Raw genomic sequence first — 24,930 nt, 5'->3', positions numbered from 1 at the left:
AGGTTCCCAATTTCAATGTTCATTTTCATAGCAGCTATAGGAATTAATCCTACAAGATGTAGTTGGGAGCACTTTCTCAATACTGTCGGGTTCCAGCATGCAGCGCTTTCTCTCGAGATTCACTTTCTTAACGCTGTTACTGGTTTGCATGCCACCAGGGCTTTCTCTGCCTTTCCACCAGGGCTTTGATCAGTCTCGCAGTTCCTTCCCACGGTTTGATTTGGTTGGAATTGGTGTTTAAAATATGCAGTTATTAGGGGAGCTAAAAAGAAACAAGGCGGCCGAACTGCGTCTGGATAGTGTTATATTTAGTGGATGTGTTCTGCAACCCTATGAAAAAGAGAAGCCAGAATTATTGAACAAGAAACGTTTTGGGTGTCTTTCGGGAGTGTGGTAAGGAGTACATTATTGTCTGATTAATAGGTAATGAATTCCAGACGCGAGGATCAAAGACCGAGAACCACCTATCTCCTCTTGAGTATAGTCAGATGAGTTTACAACTAGCAAGCATTGATTTGATGATCAAAGGAATGAGTAGGAGAATAGAATTGAATCTTTGTAGCTAAATCAACTGGGGCTGAACCGTTGATGCATTTAAAGACCGGATCATCTAATTCCGGTTTCTTTTGGATTTGAGCTTTGTCTTTTAGCATTGCGGGTTGTCTCCATGTACTCCCACGCAACGCATGCAGCTCCATGAACCTGCCTGGCGTTGGGCCATGGGTGGCTCTGCCTCCCTGTGTCTCCTTCTGGGCTGCTGCTCCTTCTCCAATCCGTAGACTCGACAGCTCCTTTGCAAAATGGGCTTTGCCACTGCAGCATCTGGCAGTTCTTGACTGCATAGCCTTGTCAGTTACTCCCAATGGGGACTTAGATTGGCGCTGGTTACTGTTAAAACTCTTGTTCACAGGAGGATTGCCTAGCATTTTGGTGCCGGACTGTCCTTGTACTCCTGTGGCAAGGCACTGTTGGCTGAAACCTGATTGTAGTCCCTCCTGAGCGGGCACCTTCCTATAGAACAGGCTATTTTTATCTGTGTTTGTCCTCCGTGGAGGGGTTTTCTCATTTTTGTCTCTTTATGTGTTCTGCGTTTTTCCTCAGCCAGCGCCTCCCACTACCTATATCCATCGTCGTCTGCAGGACTTAATCCCCTGGACATCTCCTCTTGATTATGTGCTTCTGCGCCGGCAAAGGGCCTTTCACAATATTTTGCAAATAATGCATTTTAAAGCACGTGATGAGTAACATTGGTCAAAAATAGCAGATTAAACTGGCCCCTAGTGGCACAACAAATGGTCCCACATTAGCCTTTTGGGCTGGTCTTTGGACATTGCCTTGTAAACCAGTCATTCCCTGCTGAAAAAGCTCTCGCTGGATAGTTTGAAGAGTCAGTGCGAGGGACCTACTGGGCTTTATGGACCGGGAAGACTGAGTTAAAGGCCGACCAGAGCAAGGGCTTTTCACAGGTCTAAAGGGCCTAATGACTGGAACGGACTGAGCCCCGGATCTATAAAGCTATTAGTACTCCAGTATAGGCGATGTTTTGCATGGCAACAACAGGATACTACCAAGGGGAGATGTTGATGGGAAGGCTAGTGGGCAGGATAGTGTGGACAGGCAGAGAAGCAGTGTGTGTCACTGCATGAGAGGGAGAGTTGGCAGTGCTCAGCAGAGGAGGCGGGCTACTGAGGGAGCATGGAAATTAGACAGTGGCGGTCGTGAAGGAGCTTGCAGCTTCTCAAAGGGGTGAAGGTGAGGGGCAGGGGTGTTGCTAGGTCTGGAAAAGATCTAGGGCTACGCCAATGTTGGGACGGTCTGCACTTGGGGCTAGCTAACCTTTTGGTTGTAGGCCCTGAGCTTCTACCTGGGGCTAGTTAGTCTCGGGAGGATAGCTCAGGGGTACCACGATCGCCTTGGAAGCAAGATGACACGGAGCAACACAAGTTCGATCCCCAGTCCGCGCTTCTGGGTATTAAGGGCGTTATAAATAACCAATCATATCATACAACCAAATGACCTGGGGCTATATCCCCCTCACACACCCCACGCCCCCAGCAACAGTTCTGTGCGGAGTATGCTTTGAAAGTTAGAGCTGCATTAGACACAGCTGCGACAAGGGTCGGAGTGTAATGAAGAGCAAAGCTCTGACAGTACAGATGGCACTCCAACACAAAGGGTAGGTACACAGGCAGCATTAGGACCCCATAAGTGGGCACTGAACTAGAAGAGCTGCACATGAACCGCCTGTAGACACATAAACGGATATTGTCCTTGAATGTCTGAAGATATGCTGGTTTTCGATAGTCGATGGATTGCTTGTGTATACACAGTATAGGCTTGTGAATAGCTGCCACAATTAATGCATTAGGTTGGATGTAAACCAGAGTAGCTGCCTGGGTCAATCAATACATTGGTTGATTTTGCATTTCCATGCACTCTTCATTGATGGCACTATTGTGTTCTTTTCTTTTCAAGGTTTGATTTCTCTGTCACTGTCTTTGCCTTCCTGGGCCTCATGGCCTTGGCCTTCAACATGGAGCCATTCTACTTCATTGTGGTTCTTAGACCCCTGCAGCTGCTCAGGTGAGTGAGGATGAGAGCTGGGTGTGGGAGAGCAATCCATGTCAAAGAATGTGGGCTTGAGATCCAGGTCTGAAATCATTGGAGGGAGATTCCGGTGCAAGATTGTGAGAGAGATAAAGAGTAAACACCATAGGTGAAGCTATAGGTCAGTCAATGCATAATTCAACCATCTGCTGTGCCACCTCCGCTGATTGTGTTTCATTGACTATCATTTGTATCCTTCACCGTGGGCTTGGTATACCATATTACGATGTGGCTAATCCCTCATGCAGTTCATAACCAAAGCACCAATAAAAGCCATCTGATTAATGTAAAAGTGGCCAGGACAGACTGTGTGACACTTTATCCTGTATGCAGGAGTGTTTGGGTTGTTTAGTCTCTGCTATGGCTACATTGGAACCCCTTGCTAAGTGGAGTGTGGAATGATGTTTGAAAGCAGACTGTACGCCATACTGCCCTGCCACATTTGATCCCCCCATAAAGCATGACAAGAGCTACAGAAACCGCTCGTGACCATAACATGGTGCCTGATACTGTGCATGACATGAAGGAAGGGGGTGATGCCTACATGCTTTTATGCCCAGACTTTTCTGCTTAACTTGAGAATAATGGTGCTAGCGAAAATGGGAACTAGTGAAGATAATTCAATTTGATGTTTTCTGAACACTTAAATATCAAGTTTTAAAAAGCCTTATGATCCAAGCACATATGTGTCACTTTTAATGCGGCCTACAGTGTGAAATATTTGTGTTTTCAAAACAACATGCTATGATGTCGCAGTGCCCTGTGTCATGCACAAGGGAATGGAAGTCACTGGTCTAACATACCAGAAAGAGTCACCCATTGTACAAGTAGGGGGTGGTGGTGGCTCTTCAGGCCTATTCAACCCAACCTACTAATGAAGATATGACAATTGTATGTCCTTGGACTATGCTATGACTAATAAGGCAGAGTTGCACTGAGAGTGGCGTTTCTCAAAGCCCTCGATGGAGCCTTATGGTTAAGGGTCTAGCTGAAAAGCCTTGCCTCCTTTGTTAGAATCCTGACCACGCAGCTGTCCGCCCCTAACCATTAAGTTCACTTGACTGAAGTACATTTATATAGTGTTTTAATCCCTCAAACACCCGGGGGGACATCGGCCACCCTCTGAAATATGTTGGCGGATGCCATCCACCTCCATGTACCCTCGATTTGTGCCCTGATCTCGGCACCAGTGGGGGAAGAATGTTGGCATTGATGAGCGAGTGGCATGTCACAACTTTAGACACATGGGCAATGCAAACTGTCATCCATTGCATTGCCTCCATTTCTTAGGAAGCCCTCCATACTACCCTCACCTCATCGAATCTCCTCCATAGCCTTCTTAACTGGAGGAGATTCAAGTCCTACTTGTTAAGATGGATGTTCAGAATCAACCCTGTGAGCAGATTCTTATAAATTGCATATTCTGTGAGCCAGTAACTCTGATGGCATGTGTCAGGGATAGCAATATAGACTGCACTTTCCCAGGGATACTAACTCTGGGGTCACAGCCTCTGAAGCAGTGTTTGTTGGTATGCAGCAGCATTGCCTGTGATTCCAGCCTGCCTGCTCTTCTTCTTTTTCTTTTATGCACTTACATTCTGAATGCAGTATTAATGCGGTATCAGTACCCCTCTCCTCATCCATCTAAAGAAGAAAACAGATTCCCTCGAATTTTTGTGGTGCTTCAGTCTTTGGATCACTTCTGTTCCAGCACTGTTTCTCTCCCGCGTCCTTGAACCCTACTTACTGGTGCCACACAAGCTTGCAGGCACCTCCTTTTGTGTACTCCTACTTCCTCGATCCTTCTGTTGGCCAAGATCTGCAAGCGATGGACCAACTAAAATCCCCTCATCTTCCTCTGGCTCCTGCAAGACCCGCACTGTATACCATCTTGGCTCTCACTTGGGATACTCTGAGGGTGATTAGGACAGCCGTTATCTCGAGGTTTTTACCCACTGTTGGGGTTTTGCTACGCCTGTACGAACCATCAGTTAGCTGTTGAAGCCGGACCTGCCAGGCTGGTGTCAGAGGAATGTAGGTCCATTTCTCCCCAGAACTTCCCGGAGCATTTGTAGTTAAGAGGTTCTGTCAGTCAACATGACCAAAACCCCACTGTCCACAACGCAGAGGATTTCATACATTGTCTTACTGTGATTCCAAGTGTGCTATTCTATACCCCACTGTGGAGTCTGTGGCATCACTGAAGTCAGTTACGTTTCATTTGGCATCTTCCACTCAGACATCAACTCTTTCCAGGAGTCTCTGGGTTAGATGTCCTGATGCACCCTTCTGGTGCCTCATGCCAGGCTTAGGATGAGACTTACTCAGTTTGCGCTCAGAGAGCACTTGGACTGGGAGCACCAACTGCATTCTGAAAGGATTGTGACCCACTGAAAGCGAGGAAGCATATGGAGTTGTCGGTGCAGGAACAAATGAAAACACCTGGTACTCAATTCCACATTTATAGATATCCATCATAACAAACCCTTCTGAGTTTGGATGAGGAGGCCATCCTGATCTCCCTCTAGTTTCACTACCTGTGAATGTCAATGGATGCATGCCAGCATACCACCTATTTGGAGCCCATGGCAGCCTGTCTAGTCCTGAAGGCATTTGTGCCAATGGGGACTTCCTTCACCTTTTGGTGTTCACCAACAATACTGTAGCCCACTACTATGTAAACAAGCATGGAGGTACAAACTTTCCCATTGATGCCAGACTCTCGACTGATGTAATTAGTATTGAGTAGGCCAATATCCCTGCCAGCCACCACCCGTGTGGTACCAAATCCCAAGCAGACTTTCTCAGTCACCTTTGACATGCCTCATGATTGGGAACTTCACAGGGACAACCACCTTCTGGTGTTCAAGACGTGGGGTTCCCTCGGGATGGGGGGGCCTATTGGCTTCACAGTACAATAAGATATGCCATCAGTAGGAATTGTGTGGTGGCAGGATTGTTACTTCGCTGGGGATGCATTGCTCCTGAATTACTAGCAGGACCTTTTGAATTTCCCCCAAATCCTCAGCTGCCCAAACTGGTAACCAAACTTGGAATGAGCTATGATTGCAGCATAATTTCGACTGCACACGTTTGGCCCGTTAGCACTGGTTATCAGACTGAATGGACCTTTTCCGCGAACCCCTGATACTTCCCATCTTATAGTAGTTTGGCAGGGTCCTGCATCCCTCCATTCTATCACTGAATATGGAGCATGCAAGCCTTTGCATGAGTTTCCTGTGTCTCCTTTCAATGATTTGCAAGTCTAGGGCTGTTTGAAAGACTTCAACTCTCATATCAATACAAGAGCAAGGGTCTAAGGCTTTGCCACTGTGCTTTCAGAAAAGCAGTTCAGCCATCTAGAGGCTTTGTTGGATTCATTCCATTTATTCATCACAAAGTTGGCCTGTTCAGACATGTTGAAATGTGTAGAACTTAATTGGTCACAATAAGGACCTGCTAGGAAAGATTTTCTTTTTTGCTGCTTTCCTTCCAGAGACTTCTATGGGACAGCCTTTCCTTTTGCTTTGTTTTCAGCTCCTGACTTTTTGTAGGTAGGTAAAGCCTTATGCTTTACTTCCCTTGTCTTTTTGCCAATTCTTATGGGAAAACTGATCCGTCCATATGACTTTCAGTACTGAGAGACGATGCCTCTCTTTTGCGAATTTCTTGTGTTACAATTGCATGCATCACCTTGAAGTGATGTGTGGTTAAGAGAATTGTTATCCTAATATCTTTTTCTATAATGGCTTTTTGGTTACTTTTACAATGTGCCTAGGATGAGTTGGTGGCAGAAGATATTTTTCCACCGTGTTTTTGTAATTTTACTTGTGAGCCTTTGTAATTACTGCAAAGGGCTATTAGAGGTAGCTAGCACCTTAAAATAGCTGTGTCACAAGGTGTTGACTTGTCCTTTGACCATATTGTTACTTGGCCTTCTTAGGTCAGGAAATGCAATGTATGGAATGACTTGCCAACTCTCGCCTGGGCTACCTCGCTGCAACCATTGCCCTACCAAGTGCATGCTTGGAGCTTGGAGGATCTTCAACTTGCGTAACAATATGCATTCTCCTGCATTTTCAGCCTTCTTGCATCAACAGAATCAGTGCAGGACTTTCTCCTTTGTTCGTCCGTGGAAGATAGCCTGTCGCCGGCTGACCATGGTAACTCTTGTTGCAATCCATCTTCTTTGCATCCTAGAGGTGTCCTGAGGTCACCAGCATCACAGAAGTCTTCATCTTTTCTTCATTTGGGGTTTCAGTTGGAAGGTGTCTGAAACTGATTCCTAGGCACTGCGAACAACAAACTAAATCCTGCATCCGAAAATTACCTCTGAACCCATGACCCCTGGGGCTTCCTCGACCGGACCAAGCACAGAAGACTGTGTCCCCAACGGATTCTGGAACTTCAGCAGTGGTCTCTGGAGAAATAGGAGTCGGGGAGAGAGGGTGGGGGGGAGAGGGGCTAAGTTAACATACCTGTTTCTACCCCACCTCTGTTTTACATTGGATTACATGAGCATAAAGTCCTGTCCCTAAACTACTCTTTCCTGACGTTGGCCGGTGCAGACCTGGTCACAGATTTTTTCCTAGGCCTATCCCAGTGACTGGGATTCAGTAGGTTTACTTACCCGAACTTTACTTATTATTTTGACTGTGAAGTATAACATTGGAGCTGAGAACCTTAGGGCACACGGCCCCAAACCATTATTAGGGGCGCTCTTCTGTGTCTAAACTGAATATCATGCATATTGTGCATATATATAACCTGTGTTTCACTGGTTATTGAAGAATATGCATTATTTTTTCACTTAATAGTGAATATGTGTATCTGTTTTATAATACGTGTGTGGCAAGAGCTTTTAATTGAGTACTGTGTATTTTAACGGCCTAACCTGTCTAACATTAGTTATTGGTGGTGTTCTGTGTGGACTCAATGTAGCTCTAAACCACTCTAAGCCCTCCTGAGACTATACGCCTTGCTGCTCAGCTACCTGTGAGAAACCTGAAGGTGTCTCCCTAGCTAGTCCCTTAGGGTCTGTCACCCAGGTGGCCAGGACACAGCCATCGCTACTGGATCCAGTTCCTAGGGGTGGATCAGTGAGAGAGGATGACCTGGATGGGTGTCCTCAGGGAATGGAAGTGGGACACTGACGGGTGAGATGCAGTATCCCCCTTCTGGTAACACCTTTTCCCCCTCCTACCACAAAGGATATTCAGAAACACTGCCTCACCTCTTTTTCTGCATGAACACTTTCACACACCACGAAAGACATGTCCCAATGAAAAGTCGGGCAATTGACCAGAATCACACACACACCTGACAGCACCTTTCCCTTCCCCACAGGGATAAAAGGTGGAGCACGAGAGCACAGTTCCAGCAAGGCAGACCGCACAACGAGAGAGCTAACTTGGCACGGCAGTTCAAGAGGAGGAGAAAGACAGTGCGATCCGAGAGGGTGACAAGGAGAGAAGCGACCTTGCCCTTTTCAAGCCAGACCTGTGAAACCTCCACAGAAGGAAATGTAAGACCGCAAACAATAGCTCAAGTGTCTTGCAGAAGATGTCAACGGTACATGGAGCAAGCCTATGCTGATAAGCAGGATATAAGGAGATGCCTGCTACAGTGGTATCTCCCTCGTCTCCCGATACAAGTAAAGCCAAGTGGTTCATCACACCCGGTGAGTCGATGGGAGTAACTGTACTGTGTTGACTGAAAGTTGCAAAGTCGCAAATTAAGAAAAGTACAAAGAACTGTTAAAAAGAGAGGGGGAAACCAGCTGCAGGGTAGTCCGGCACCACGTGGGTGCTCACTCGAGAAACTCTGGGCGAACACACTAGTGTTGAAACTTCCGTTACCAGAAGGCCTTGGTAATGGGGCAAGAAAGGGGTCAAAGTGGTCCTACAGGGGTCTAGTAAAATCCTCTGTACAGTCGAAAGTCTATGACCAGCAGAATGCTGTAACGTTAAAGTAAGAGAATCCTGCATCGTAGGAAAATAGAAGAAAATGTGTGATTAGCAAAAGTTGGCAAGAGGAAACCTGATGGAGGGACGCTGACGAAAAGGGGCAAAGTGTAAAGTCTTGGGGAACAGTGTGTTGGCAAAAGTGAACCCAGCAGAGGGAAGTCCACAGTGAACTATTTAAAAAGACACTAAGAATCCTGAATGTAACAGGAGACTTTGATCTTTGCAAAAGGCCTTGGTGAACTGGACGAAGTGAGGCAAATATTTGAAAAGGGTCTGAGCCCAGAAGAGGGGGACCCAGAGTTGAGAAGCCATCAACCCAGCGACATATAAATGCAATTGAGAAGTCATTTGGAATATAAGCCAGAGTGAACCCGACGGGAGGGAGGCTGATTTTTTTAGAAGGGTCTGTGCCCTTAAGAAGGGGGACCAGGGGTGAAGAATCATCACTTCAAGTGCAATCTGAAAAGGAACTTTTTGTCAGTTATTATTGAACCTATCAGGCCATCGGAAGTAAGAAAGCTAACCTCTGAAGGTCCTGAAATTGCTAAGAACTGCTTGGCTAACTGAGCCTGGAAGAGGGTCATCCAGGGGTGAAAACTCATCACCCAACGTACATGTGGAAAGCAACTTTTGTTTGTTGTTTCGAACACATCAGGTTCTCGGAAGCAAGAGACTTTTTATCGAAAATAAACTTAAGCACCAGCCATCTTGATATCTGAGAGCTGAAATGCCATCTCGTGCTGTTGAAAGCTCGAGCGTGTGCTGTGTTTAGGAGTCCCAACTTGTCCCATGCTCAAAACGTTGGGAAGGGAGAGACCCCCGGCTACCCCATCCCGACTTATCATTTGTGAACACTTCTTTCTTTCTGGTGAACATTATCCCACACTCTTTTCGTATTCGTTGTAAGGATCGGCAATAGGTTTTTCTTAGTATAGTCCTTTTTATTTGACCAGACGCCACTAGGACTGCCTTATTTTGATTTGATAGCCGTAGCCTTCTCCCATCTTAGATATAGGTTTAGACTTGCCGTTTTTCCACCCAACCTATACAGTTTAATAAACACCATTGAACTGTGATTGCTTGTGTCTGTCTATTTTTAATACCATGCTTTCCTTACATACCTTACCTTGATTGGGGTTGTCTACTCCTCAGTGTCTCCTAGTGCACCATAATAGGGTGGCATCCCAAAATCCATCTTAACAGTGTCTTCGTATGGAGAAAAGCCTTTTCTTTCCAAAATGAGAAATTTGCAAGGCTTGCTCAAAATTAACCTGCCTGTCTTGGGCCCACACCTTAAATGCGACTGTGACCTTTGAAATCTTACACACAAACCATTTTGCAGAAAAAGCCACAGTAACTGTGAGGTTGGTCATCTTGGAGACTATCTTATGGCTGTATTGTCAGCTATGAGGAACTGTGAGCATCAGACTCTTTCCTCAAAGGAGCATTCTACTACTCCCCACAAGGGTAAGGTAATCTTACAAGTACATCTGTCCGTCCTATCCAACATAGTTTTGGGTTTCCATATCATTCAAGAGAACTAACCTTTTTGATGACCTTTCTTTTGAGGCTGAATTAACATTTTATGGCGTTGATGTTCATTGGGCCTTTGCAGTGTATCTGATGCCTGGGTCTCAGGAATGAAAGCGATCTATATCCAGGTGGATTCTCTCATTATTCAGGGACTGTTTCCCTGCCACAGGTTGTCCTACCCCAAAGTTCGTATGTGCCCTTTCAGTCAGAGCAAAGGCTGTTTCAGTAGATTAGAAACTTGTTCCATTAGAAATTATCTGCACTGTCAAGATTGGCTATGCAAACGTTGCTGCGTAGATGCTATGCCTAGGCCTATTAATTTGAGCCTCAGCAGCTACTACTTGGGACAGCCTGGGGAACAGGTGAGTATTGCTTAATTGTTTCTCTGAGTTGATGCCCAGTAATGTTTCTGACGCAGTAGAGGAATGGTGGCTAAGTACAAGGATACCTAGGATATGTTCCCCAGCAGGTATACATACAGTGCCTGTGACAATGGGATAGAGATTCTCTTATTTGTTTTACAAGAAGTTATAACTGGTATGTGTGGATTTAGTTTTGTGATTGGTCTTCAGCATATTTACAGGTCTTCCTAAACATTCACATTTTTACTTTCCTGCATCAGTACACAGTGTCTTCCAAAGCCTTACATTTCTGAACTGTTGGAGAGTTCCATAGGGGACATCAAGAACACATTTGTATATGAATCTAACAAATAAGGCCTTGTAGATAACATTAGTCTATTGGATGCTTGGCCATTGCTACTGTTGTAGCGCCTCAAGGCATTAGAAGCTAGCCTGTGGCACCACCAGCCTCTGGAGTCCTGTTCTGATGTTCATTACTGCTAGATCCGACAATCTGCTATTTCATGTCCACACCTGACCACTGCTTGTGGAATTCTTCTATTAAACACCAGTTCAATTAGTATTTTGTTTGCGCTGAAACTGGGCTTTTTTCCAACTCTCTTACAGGCTCTTCAAGTTGAAGAAGCGCTACAGAAATGTCTTGGACACCATGTTTGAGCTGCTTCCGAGGATGGCTAGGTACTAGTGACTGCTTCAGATTACCTCCACCAGCATGCTCACCTGCCTTCTAAAATAACATTTTTGTTTTTTTAATAAATGTTATTACTACTCCTGTATTTGGGGCAGTCCGGTATCTGTAAGGGTGGTGGTTAATTTAAATGCACATAGTAGTATCCTAAGAGGTGTGTGTAGTGATGATCCAAAAATTGACCAGTATTGGTCATATATGGAGTGGGTTATTTGTAGCTTTTGGTTACTACTAATTTCTTGATGTAAGCTTGATATCCTGTATAATATTGCATGTCGTGTATCCGCAAGAAGCATCAGACCACTTATTTACATAAACATGTGCACACATTTGTTTAGGGAATGTGATGCAGGTGTGGCGGTGCACCCAACCAATATGATAGAGGACTCCTCGTATGAAAAACACAAAGTAAAGTTTTAGAAGTCTCTCCCTATTTTGTGGAGGTAGCCAGTGCATGTTCATGTTGCACATGCTTGCCAAGTCCTATGCTGCATACATTAATTGTGTTGCCCTGTACCATTGTGGTGCAACGCCTACAGTGCCTTAGGTTTCAGTTATTTTCTCTGTGCGCAGCTGTTCGTTTAGTCAAAATAGCTAGCCAGACTGATTTGTTTTTTGTGTTTAGAGCACTTATCGTTAAAGATTTTAAACCTGCTGTCACGCAACTTTTTACACACCTAAATCAGACCAGTATCAAGTTGCTCTCTTGGGGCGGTAGTAATCATTGAGAGCTATTCTTTGATTTGGATGTTCATTTCTTTGATGTGCACTAGAGATTTGATCAATGAAGGATAGAGGATAAAGTTATGTAAGAAAATACATTGACCTTCATTTAAACTGTATTTCAATGTGATGAGAAGTTGTCATTTAGTGCCTCATTTACACTGCAAGTTAAAATGTGTAGCAGGATGGGGCGTGGACAAAGAATGCGTATAAGCAGCTTTTTCCCTGCTCTGACGATGAAAACCCAGCGCCATCATGGACTATCTGAAGCCGGGCAAACATCTCTCACCGCAGTGAAGCCCTGAGGAGGTCCTGCTCTGAATCTGATAGCTGGATGCACAGAACAGAGCAGGCACACTAGAGGTACAACCTGGAACAGGAGGCTTTTGTAAGCTGGTGGGGACAGTGACAACATTCTTGGTCCCTGCTGAGGCCTACCCCTGACACTCAGCGGTTGGGCACCGCACCCTGCGAAGGCGCGAGCAGCCAGAAACGAGATACGCCACAGAGATGGGTGCATACCCTTGCTCTCAGAGCTGGTAGCAGACAATGCATCCCGAGGTGTCGGAGTCCCAGGACAGGGGCACATGGGGGCCGGGGTCCAATATTGGTGCGACGGACCCATGGTGTGAGACAGAAGTTTGCCCCCTTCTGACTACACCCAAATATCAGCCAGACAGCAGAGAGCGCCTCAGAAACGAAGGTTAGTCTGACGGGGAGTGGAGGCATGGAGAGAAGGGCTTTGGCGTACAGAGGAGACCATCTAAGGCGGAGGTTAGAAGTACACAGGCAAGAAGAGACCCTGGGAGGAGAACTCCAGGAAGCTCTGGGGTGCTGTCGTGGTGGATATGCGATCTCAGTGATGGGAGAACTGGGGGCCCTGAAGACAGATGTGCACAGCATTTTGTCCAAAATAAAGGCCTTCAGAGCTTAAATACATACCTCCATGGTGGCAACCAAAGAAAGAGTTGAAACAGTAGAGGACAGAGTGGAGGACTTTGAAAATAATCTGCTTTCAACAGAGGTTCTGGAAGCACAGATGGAGGTAAGGATTAAGCAGCTAGAACACCAGGAAAGAGACGTAAGGTGCAAGATTGATGTTATTGAAAACAGGGAGTGAAGGAACAGTGCTTGCTTGTGGGGCCCTCCCTCATAAGCCCAGAGACCTCGAGAGACAGGTGTGCAGAATGATCAAGGCATTGCTGGGCCTGGATGACTCGAAGACAGTGTTGCTGGACAGAATTCACTGGGGTGCTGGCTCGGGCTCGAGACCCAGCTTGGTAGTGTTTAAGCGCCACTACTTCAGGGAAGGCATTCTAAGCAGATCAAGGGATCTGGGCGAGTTGAGTGGGAAGGATCATCATCAGGTTCTTCCAAGACTTGTCAACACAGACTGGGGCAAAGGTGGAAATGTAGACCCCCTGATGTTGTGGCTGATATCAGAGAGCATCCGATACCCCTGGAGGTACCCCTTTGCATTGCCTTTTAAAGCCAGGGGAGAACCATATGAGCTAAAGGAGGGCGTAATGGCAGAGCAACTCCTCCCATGAGTAACTTGGGGAAAAAATCCATCCCATGCCTGAAGACCAACTACAGATGAGGGAAACATTTAGGAAGCTCTTCGCCAAACCTGGAGTGAAGAAACAATTGAATGGTGCAAGGAAGTTTCCAAATATTAATACCTCTTCACCACGAAAAATCGGATGACATCTCTTGATGGTGACAAATATTCCTGGAAGACATAAGTTGCAATGAACGAACATGGCTGAGAATATGGTCAGGAATTGATGTTCTTATTCTGGGAAGGAATGGATGTTGGGAGAGGGTCCTGGGAGATACAAAGCAGCGCAAAGTTAATACTACGGGATATAACAACATGGGAGCATAGGTGTATGCGAAATAGCAATGTTAAATGTGAATGGATTAAACTTGTCACAAAAAAGATCCCTGTTAATCAGAGAATTCAGGAAATTACACCTTTCCATCCTTTTTGTGCAAGATTCACACCTTAGACACGGGAAAGAGATTTTATTATTAGACAAGGAAATGGGGCAGTCCTCCTAGACCTCAGAAAAGGATAGGAAGAAAGGGGAAGTAGGTATTGTCCTGGCAAGAGCTCTGAAAAGGAAGGAAGTGCAAATAAGAAAGACAATGGAAGGGAGGTTGTTGAAGATCAAAAGGATATCAGAGGGAACAGTGAGTAAGAGCATCTCTTTATAGTCGCCTTTGCAAGGTCCACCCTCGCAGCAATAGAGCAATGGTCTGAGGGTCTCGTAGTATTGGGGGGTGATTTTAACATTATTCTGGACTCTATGCTAGACTGCGAATCGGGCAAGTAAGGGGGTACAGAGGGAGCGAAGCAAAGACGATGTGGAGCTGTCGAACCTCATTGCAGACCACTTCTAGACAGACACATGGAGATGTTGGAATGACCAACCAGGAGGCTACACCTTTTTCTCACTGCCACACACCACTTAAACTAGGATAGATATCCTACTGATACCCCATGAATACCAGTAATTTTTGGGGACAGCTGAGGTGAAACGGTAGCTTGGTGTGACTATGATATGGCAATGAGTACACTGAAACTGGGCATTAAAAGGAAGGCTAGAACCAGGTGGAGGTATAATGATTCCCTTCTATGGGATACAGTGTTCAGAGACTTCCGGGAAAAGGAAATCGTGTGCATTCTTTGCTCCTGGGGGTTGGGGGGAGTACATAGGAGAATGAAATTCACTTAAAAGAAATACTATATAAAAAGAGACTGGTTAAGAACGATTCTGCCCAAAAAGCTATGAGCGGTGTGAGACACCTGAAGGTGTCTCACCCGCTAATTCCTGGGGATCCGTCATCCAGGTAGCCAGGACTACAATCACTTTTGGATCCAGTTCTTGGGGCGGACCAGTGTGGGAGGATCACCTGTATGATAGGTCTTCGGGAAGTGGGATTGGGACACCGTGTGGTGAGACCTAGTATCCCCTTCCCTGTAACACCTTTTCCCCATCCTACCAGGTAGGATGCTTAGGAACTCAACCACCGCCCCTTTCCCGACATGAACACTTTCTCACGACACAGGTCACCATGAGCGAAAACAGACTAACACAAGAGCTGTATACCTGACATGTCCCAATACAATGGTCAGGCAATTACTGATCATTAGGCACACCTGACTTCCATTAGACTTCCCCACACGGATAAAAGGCGGAGCATGAAAACACACTCTGAGCAAGGCAAAGCACATGAGGAAGCGGCAGTTCCAAGATGGCAGTTTAATACAAGGAGAAAGATGGCGGCACCAGAGAAGGTTGCAAGGAGGGAAGTGCCCTTGACCTTTTCAGACATTTACTTTCATGAACCTTGGAAAATAAGAAATCTAAGACAGGGACTAAAGCTGAAGAAACCTGCATTGTGTGTCGGAGGTACCTGGGGGTCTCCCGCATCGATAACTAGGGCGGGGAGAAGCGTTTCCTGCCGTAGTACTGTCCTTGGCTCCTACAACAAAGCAGAACCAGTAAAGACAGCAGAGCCAGTGAATCAGAGAGACTGATACCAACCCGCCTGTGTTAGAACCAAGGTTGCAAGCAGCAACATTGTATGAAGAAATCTAAAGAGAACAGTGTGTGAAAAGTATGTAACGAGCGACACAAATATAATTGAAAACCAGAGGGGTTTCTGAACTTTGGAGGCCAAGTAAGATACCGTAGATGGAGTGCTCTGGCACCACATGGGTGCTCTTTCGAAGGTCTCTGTTAGGTATCCAACTGGTTGGCAACTGTGAAAAGGGAAATTTGAGATCAAAGTGGTCCCGCAACAGTTCAAGCTAAAGCCTGTGCACATTCGAAAGTCTTTGATAGTTTAATGCAAACTGAAATTGGTCCTAGTCCGTCTGTGGGAGACTAATTGTGTAAGAGGAAGGATATGAGCCCAGCTGAGGGAGATCCGGGGTGAACCGTGAGTCACCTGAGAAAGAATATTCTCTGAACATTGTAAAAAGGGGATCTGAGCCCGGAAGAGGGGGATCCACAGTACCAATCGTGAATCACATGAATTGAGCACTTGTAAGAGGAAAGGAACTCTGTGCTTTGTTTTGGTACATCAGGCCCTCTGAATCAAGAGATTTTGATCAGTAAAGAGACTTGGGCACAGAAGGCCCTGATGTTGGTAATGGAACTGTATCCTTGTGCCGAAGAAGCCAGTGTGTGTGCTTTGCTCGAGTGAACCGCCTTGTGCCGTGCTGAAAACGTGGGGAAGGGAGGCCAACGGCCTGAACATCCTGACATATCATTTTGCGAACACTTCTTTCTTTTTCATTAACACTACCCCACACTATTTGTACTTGGCAGTAAGGATTGGCAATGTTTTTTCTTTGTATAGGCCCTTTTACTTTGACGAGACTCCACTAGGACTGTATTATTATTTGATGGCCGTAGCTTGCTCCCATCGGTAGATTTAGGATTGGATAGGCATTTAATGACACCATTGTTGAAGTTCAATAAACACCCTTGAACTGTGGTCACTTGTGTCTCTTACTATTGATACCATGCCTTCCTTACAGTGGTGAGAGAGGATAGGAAGGGAGGGCAGATGAGAGCTGGTGGGTTAAACATTTGAAAATCACCGGAAGGGATTCTTCAGCAGTTTGCAGAATTTTATGAGGCCCTGTAGAGTAGTGGAGATTGTGTATCAGAGTCTTACTTGGAGGGTCTGAAGTTGGCATCTCTTGCTCTTGAGGAGAGGGAAGGCTTAGCTGCTGAAATTACCGTAGAGGAAGTGAAAAGAGCGTTTTATCATATGAAACCAGGAAAGGCCCTGGCGGAGGATGGCTTCACATTAGCCTTCTAAACATTATACTTAAAATTCCTGTCCCGAGGAGGCCACGAGCGGGTGTGCTAATGATAGCAGCCTGAGCACTTCGCTCCTCACACGGCAGGAATAACATGGGTCAGAGTCCCCCCTTAAAGACCCCTCCACAATGAGGAAGCAGGAGCACCAGCCCTAGGAGCTCCTACGGCACACCCTGGAGAAACCGGGGAAGAAATTGCTCCTGTGGAGCCTGTAAACGGTGAATAGGCCGGCAGTGAGGCGGCGGCTACGGCCTGAGCGTAGTGGGCCTTCAGTGGCACACAGGGACGCTGGGAGGACATGCCAATCGAACTCAGGGGTGAAGGGCCTGCTGACCACAGAGGAACACCCCAGCGCCCCCCTCCCTCTCGTGGAGCGTTCCTACATTGAGGGAGAGGGCACAGGCAATCCGGGGAAGTACAGCCCGACTGTGTGTTGGACTGTATGGAGGGACACTGATCCAGTGAGGGATTGCGGCAGACACAGAGGTGGGTGCCTGGCTCCCCCCTCCCCTTCCTGTGCAGCACGAGCGGGGGGCCTCAGGGAACTGGGGTACTGGAGAGCCTCAAATGGTCCAGGGACAACCAGACCCCAACCCATCCTGAACAGTGGGGGGGGGGGCTGCAGGGAACCGAAGAAGTGATACAGGAGGCCCACAAGGGAGGGGGGGACTATGTGGAGTCACTAAGGTTCATCAGGGGGTGGTGTGGGCCCCCAGCTTTGGGGCATGTGCCCACCACCCAGACGCCTCGCCCCCCGCCACAGCTGTGAGGACAGAGGGGTGCAGGGTCCCCCCTGAGAAACTTGAAGACGGGGTCAGGCTTATGGAGCCCTCCCCTGGACGCTCGGTCCCCGCTCCCTCAAGAAGCGGCTGAAGAGAAAAAAAGGTGTTGTGGAATTGCACAGGAGGAGACCCCAGGGGACAGGCTGAGATGCCAGAAGAAAGGGGTGAGGCGGCCGCTGGGAGGGGGATTTGCCTGGTGCAAAAGGTAATAAAGCGATCCGACGAAGGAGATGGGGGCGATGGGGGGGAATGGAGAAGGGCTCTGATAAGAAGTGGTTTGAAAGGCAGGGACCCGTGTTGAGGGGTCCAATTGGTGGTCCACTCACACCCTAGTGATAACTGGGGCGGACCAGGTGCCTGTCAAGGGGCAATTTAGGGGTGGTAGGGGAAGGCTGGTACTGGAGACCTTGTTTAGTTTGGCAGTTACAAGTTGAACGGTTGAGGCTACCCGAGAGATCCGTAGAGGGATAACATGATGGCGACCGCAAGCAATTGTGCTCGAGGGAGCCTGCTGAGGATTGGAGCACTTAATGTTAAGTGCCTGAACTCCCCTACTGAAAGGTCACTGGTGGCAAGGGAATTTTGCAGGGTGGAGCTGGATGTCATGTTCCTCCAGGAGACCAAATATTGCAAGGGGGAGGAAAGAAGAATTCCTGGTGGATTGGTGGGCCAGGTATACTGGGGTTCGGGCCCGGTCAGTAGGTCGTGGTTGGGAATCTTGCTTAATAGAGCCGTAAAGATGGAGGTGTCCAGGGTGTGGTCCGATGTGGAAGGGAGGGCCTTGTTGGTCTCGGGTACCATTAAACAGGTGTGTTTTACATTTGCCACGATTTATGCACCCATCAGGGCCAACTGAGATTCCTGAACAATATCCTCCCTAAAATAATGGTGGAGAGCTCGGGACACCTCATCATTGGAGGTGACTTCAATATATTGGCAGATATGAACTTGGACAGGCAGGGGATCCAAGATGGGGCCCAGGAAGTGGGGAGGTCAGGCCATGAATGGATTCTGGAGACTCTGGAACTATATGGGCTACGGACATGTGGCACTACTTTCACCCTCAAGCGAGGGGTTATTCCTTTTATTCATCACCCCATGGTACATTCACTAGAATAGATTATGTCTGTCTCAAGGGGCCTGTGGGAGGAGTCGCTGAATGCAGAAATTTGCCCGACCCCTTGGTCGGATCATGACATGGTGACATTAGACTTTGGCTGGGCGGGCATGAACCCGGGGGGACCAAATGGAGATGCAGTGAGTCCCCATGGAAGGACCTGGTGTTCGGACAGGAGATGACTAGGCAAATCACACAGGGGAGGTGGACATAAGGACAGTGTGGGAGTTAGGGAAAGCAACTTGGAGGGGGGTACTGATTAGGGAGGGGGCACGGAAGAAAAGGGAACGGGGTCTGATTGAGAATGGACTATGGGAAGAAATACCCAACCTTGATAAGCGAGCGCAGGCACAGGGGGATGGGAATGAGGTGGCTATTAAGGAGGCTACGGGAAAACGGGAAGAACTGCGGCTCCTTGAGGCAGGGAAGATGACATGTAACCTGAAATTTCTGAAACAGAAATTTTATGAAAAGGGTGACAAAGCAGACGCTCTCCTGGTGGCCAGATTAAGAGGGAAGATGGCAGAAAGATGGGTGTCGGAAATAGAGGTGGGGAGGCCACAGACGCGTCTACAGGGGGGATCCAGAAGGCATTTGCCTCCTTCAACTAGACTTTATACACATCTGAGCGTACCCCTGGGGCAGAAGGGATTGAGGGGTACTTGGCGAATACTCACCTTCCCAGACTGAAGGATGAGGAAGCTGCTACATTGGACGCTCACATCATAGAAGAAATTCGGTGGGCAGTGGGGAGATTTACGATGGGGAAAGCCCTGGGGTGCGATGGGTACAACAAAGGATTTTATGAAGCTTTTCTCAATGTCTTACTACCATTTATGGCAGAACTCTTCACAGACGTGATGAAGATGGGCAAAGCACTACATTTTTTCTCGAGGGCTTTCATTTTGGTGATACCAAAGGAGGGAAGGGACCCTAAGAAATGTGGCGCATATCACCTGATCTCCCTCTTAAACTTAGATGCTAAAATGTACACCTGTGTACTTGGCTGCAAGACTCAAGGACTACATGCCACGCTTGATCCATCCAGATCAGGTGATCTTTATTAAGGGCAGACAGAGCGCAGGTACATTGAGGAAGACCTTGCACCTGATGCATGAAGCATGGGGTGGTGGGGGGTGGCGGGGAGATCCGGCCCTTCTCTCTGTCAATGTCGATGATAGAATGGGGATTTCTGGAAGCAGTACTTGTTAAATACAGTATATGGGGTGGCTTCCTCCGGAGTATAATGGCACTCTAGACGTCCCAAAGAACTTCACCTGTGGGCAGCCACAGTCAGAGAATGGGTATGGGTACCAAGAGACCGAAACCCCGTAGAATTTGTGAGCATCCCATACTGGGGACCGTTTGGAACATCTGGAGGAAAGGGGTTGAAACGAGGGGGGTCATAACGTGACCTTCCCTGCTTGGACACCTAGGGGTCCCGGGAGTCCGAGATGTGATTTTTAATCCGGAAAGATTCCAGACATGGTTTGAGGATGGCTAAGAGAGGGTAGGCAAGTTATTGAAAGGGGACAAGTTCATAGAGATACATGAGTTTGAGGAGGCACTGGGAATAGGGAAATTATCCATCTTCCTGTTTCTACAACTGAAGGTGGTCCTTACCAATAGGGCATGGAGCGAACAATTATAGTGGGACCCGACCCCCTTTGAAATAATTCTGTACACTAGGACGGGGATGAAGGGAGTGATCTCGGCTATGTATGCAAGCCTCGTAGATGCCAAGGGCGTGGGGGATTCAACAGAGAAACTGAAGGAGAGGTGGGAAAGGGATCTGGAGGGGGGTATAGACGCTACACTATGGGGACGCCTCTATAGGAGCGCTTACCAGACCTCGATATCAAGCCAATACAAACAGCATGGCACCAAGCTTCTACATATGTGGCAACTCGACCCAGTTAGACTTGCTAAAACGTACCAAGATGCCATCCCACTTTGCTGGAGGGAGTGCGGAATGAAGGCCGACTATTGGCACATCTGATGGGGCTGCCCGAGGGTGCAATTTTACTAGGATGAAGTCTTGAGATGGATTAAAGAGGTTGAAGGGATCAGTCAAGCCAAGTCTCCCCTCTTAGTCTTGTTTAGAGTGGAGGAGCAGGAAGGGGACTACTGTAGAATTCCGGGGATGGCTTCAGGCCTACTATGAGCAGCTAGAGCATGTCTCGCCAAGTGGAAAAACACACACACACTCCAAATAAAAAGGAATGGTTCAATGTTGCATAGAACCTCTATGTGATGGAGAGGATAACAGCGGGACTGCACGGCAGGGCGAGCCCACTGGAGATGGAGTGGAGAGGGTTTGTCGTGCAATACCCGAGGTTGGAGGAGGTGCGGGAAGAGAGGGATGAGAGAGAATGAAAATAGAGCCACGGATTGGCACGCACCAAGAACCAGCCAAAGGGGATGGAAACACTAAGGAAGCGGGGGAATATAGGGCCCCGGAGTGGAGAGTGAGCACCTACAGTTAGCGGGGGCCTTAACTAGTTTTGAGGGACTAACGTTTGGCATAAGGGGGTTTTTGATAGAGGCCAAGGGTACCAGGATGGGTGGGGTTGTGTGGAGGAGATGGAGAGGTGTGGGGTTAGTTAATTGTTGATTTCTAAGAGAATGAGGCAGAGGTTATCGTTGTAGTAGGTAAAGCTGTTTAAATGTATGCCCCATAAAGTCATGTTGCTAACTGTTACAAAACTTTCAATAAAGACGAGTAAAAAAAAAAATTCCTGGTCCCCCCCTCAGACAAGCCCTTTAATAACAATAAAGGAGAAGAAGACATACCTCCCTCATACCTAAGCGCCCTAATAACTGTGGTACCGAAGGAGAAAGACCTAACGTACTGTTCGGCCTATAAGCTGATATCGTGTCTGAATGTTGCAGCCAAGATATTTACATGTATTCTGGCATCTAGACTGGTGACGATTTTACCAAATTTGTTGCATACTGACCAAGCTGGATTTGTAGAAAACCTCTGGACCTTCTTGCTTCTATGAAGGTTAGACAGAGGGGGGCTATAATATTATCCCTAGATGCCGATAAGGCATTCCATCGGGTTAGTTAGGCTTTCATGAGGAAGGTGTTGGGGAAAATGGGTCTAGTCCTGGTGTAGATGGGCAGAATAGAAGCACTATACTCTGTCCCCTCTGCTAGAGTTTTTATTAATGGAGAGAAATCAAAGGACTTCCTTTACATAGGGGTACCAGGCAAGGATGTCCTCTGTCCCCATTACTGTATGCACTGGTGATAGAGCCATGGGTGTCGAGTGTATGGGAGGAGCAGAATGTAAGGGGCATTGTTTGCGGATGATGCCCTATTGTGTGTCACCGGTCCTAGGGAATCGATCCTGAACCTATTGCTGGGGTTGTTGAGATATGGGGGTTCACTGGGTTGAAGATAAACTTCTGCAATTCTGTGGTCTTTCCAGTAGTGCCAATGCAGATGGAAGAACTGGAATATCTCAAGACCCTACCACTTGTAATCGAAGAAAAGGGTGTCCGGTATCTATCAGTAACGATTCCAAGGGACTTGAGCAGTCTCTTTGAACTGAACAACTTGCCCCTCTGTGCCAAGGTCAAGGGAGATTTGGAAAGATGGTGGAGGGTGCAGTTATCACGGTTGGCACTACAGAACTGCATAAGAATAATCCTACTCCCAAAGTTCTTATTTCTATTGCAGATTATGGTGCTTGATGCCCATCTTCCTATGGCTAATAGAGCCTTATTGAGATTCCTATGTAAAGGTGCAAAACCGAGCATTGCCTATGACACACTCATTCTCCCTAGAGATAAAGGAGGTGTGGGTGTGAGGAATTCAACCATCCGCACAGGGAGTGTGCACTCGCCTGGGCTTTTTTGAAGTTTTGTAATGAAAATGAATGATGGGAGATCAACCTCAGAAAATGTGTGGGTCTAATCCACACACATTGTCCTCTGCTCACCGCACAACAAACACATAGTCATGTGTACTCTGGGGGGACACAGCCTACAGACGCAATCCTCCCCGTCACATTTAGCTGGAATGTGACAGCCACAGGTACATCAAAGCATCTCAGGAAGGGGGAAGACACCACCTTCCTCCGACCATGGCCAGCCTAATTAAAATATCAAAGGTTCCATGAATCTCCCTGTTCTATTGTAGTTCTGTGTGGCAGCAGCGCATACTGATGAGAGTTAATTGAAGTAGGCCTGCAAAGGGGCCTATTCACAGAACTAACAAAGGGTAGGAAACACGAACACTCTATGATAGGAAATGTGTCAGCCTGAATCCAGCTCCCAACCCTGTGTATGAAGGGCAGTTAATTTAATGTCTGGGCCAACTGTTTATAGTCGGCAACTCCTGCCGGGAACCCCCTTTCAGAGGAAAGAAATATGTGATTTGATGGAGACAGAAACTTCAAGGGAGACCTGCACTTTAATCAGGAGTCACAGAGAGCTCTATTAAACAGAGAGACACTTTGATCCACAACAGACAGGAAGATGGCTGGGACTTAGAAGTACATGTTGTCACCCCTTACCTTTCCTGTTGCAGCGCACTCTGGTTATGACCTCACGCATAACAGAAGATTGTTGGTGGGGACCCAGGATTGGTTCATTAAGGTAGACTTAACCTTCACCAATGACTGGTGCCTATTTGGCTTTGAAAAAGTTTTGAGACCCCCTTTTGGCAGATCATCTGACGACTTCGAAAGGGTTAAGGAGGACTTATTTGGACCCTCGCTGAAGGTACAGTCTGCCTTACAGCTTCTGCCAGTGAAGGAAGGCCAGGATTTCCAAGAGGGAAGCAAGCGCCCTCCGCTAAACATCTCCCAGGGAACAGAGGGAGCTACCGGACTCGGAGGACTCGTCCAGCAGCTCCAGAACCAGTACCCAGCTAGCACACAGCATGCACTGCTCGGTTTTGCCAGCAAGCTTACTAGGTGGGGCGTGCCAGAGAGTCTCTCAACAAAGGAAAAGGCTGTTGCCTGCAAACACTCTCCTCAGCTTTGGGCCGTCCACCTTAAAGGACGACACAAGCCCTGCAAAGAAGCTAGGGGGAGTACCACACCAAGCAGCAACCAGTGACCATCTTTTTTTTTTTCAAATTCCGAATTTTATTGAAACTTTAAACTATTACACATATAAATCACAAACATTCTGGGGATCCCGGATTTCAATGACGTCCAAGGACACAAGACCAGAAACAATGCAAAATAACTCCCCTCCTCTGCCTCCCCCACTCCTTGGTACTGCCCTCACATTTACATCCTGCGCAGTCTTGTCCTCCAATCCAACCATTCCGCGAGAGTTAACGTCTTAAAGTTCATAATTTAGCCCCACCCCCAAAGGTGGCGTCCTAGTGTATAAACCCCATGAGAGAAGATGCCCTCCTTTGGTGGTACTCCAATAATTTCACCTTCTAGTGGACCTTTCTCCAGAGGAACACACCACTGTTACTCCTCCTTCCTCCCATCACAGGTCAGTTCAATATCTCACCTTAGGAGGCTACGAGGCCCGGTTCATGTACTTCCCAATGAACTCTGCCCATTCCATCGCACACGGGCCCTCCAGGTCGTGAAGGCCTGCCGTGATTCTCTCCATTACATACAGATTCTTAGTCACATTAATCCATTCGCTCTTGCCGGAGAGGGATTTGTTCTTCCATTTGGTGGCTATACATGCCCTTGCCACCAGCAACAGACGCATACATTTTAGGTAGCCTTGTGTAGTCCCCGTCCTCCTCCTCGATCCCCAAAAGAACCACAACGGGTCATCTCTGCCTCACAACACCGTCTATTTCCTTTATCCACCCCAGAATCTCATCCTAGTAGACCTGGACCCCTGGACACTCCCGCCACATGTGCCGATAATCAGCATTCCTCCCACATCCTCTGCAACACTTGGGACTCGTATTAGGGAACATCTTGGAGAGTCTTACTGGGTCATAGTGCCACCTATGCAGTAACTTGATAGAGTGGAGTTTACATTGGCATGAGATTGATGTCTGGGTGACGCCCGTACACAGTCTGTCCCACTGGTCCTGTTCAATGTAAATCCCCAGATCCTGTCCCCAGCGGTCACTCAACTTGTCCGCGGAGCCCCTTCCAGTGATAACCAAGGCTCATTACATGGCTGATATCAGCCTCTTCATCTTGGTTCTTTTATCTAAAAACAATTCAAAGGGTGTTATCTCTCTGAATCTTTTCCTTCAGGTGTGTCCCTGTGAGAGCCCCTTTCAACTGAAGTTACCTAAACACAGAAAGTGTGCCTATTCCCAATGCCTCCTCCAAATCCGAAATGGCTATAATATTGCCTCCCTTC

At 47.3% G+C, this 24,930-nt stretch overlaps 1 protein-coding gene across 2 annotated transcripts in view; it reads left to right on the top strand.

Moving 5' to 3' along the window:
- TPCN1 (two pore segment channel 1) overlaps nucleotides 1–24,930 on the top strand; it is a 767,000-nt gene that overhangs the window by 517,178 nt on the left and 224,892 nt on the right. For both annotated transcript variants that reach the window (XM_069619236.1, XM_069619237.1), the window contains exons 18-19: nucleotides 2,476–2,583; nucleotides 11,075–11,146. In XM_069619236.1, the coding sequence (XP_069475337.1) occupies nucleotides 2,476–2,583; nucleotides 11,075–11,146 (180 nt within the window). The remainder of the gene's footprint in view (nucleotides 1–2,475; nucleotides 2,584–11,074; nucleotides 11,147–24,930) is intronic.

This window comes from Ambystoma mexicanum, chromosome 10, assembly GCF_040938575.1.
Source record: "Ambystoma mexicanum isolate Mex_15411 chromosome 10, UKY_AmexF1_1, whole genome shotgun sequence".
In the NCBI taxonomy this organism is placed as follows: Eukaryota; Metazoa; Chordata; class Amphibia; order Caudata; family Ambystomatidae; genus Ambystoma; species Ambystoma mexicanum.
The sequence above is the reverse complement of the archived record's forward strand: the minus strand, read 5'-3'. Positions and strand labels throughout refer to the sequence as shown.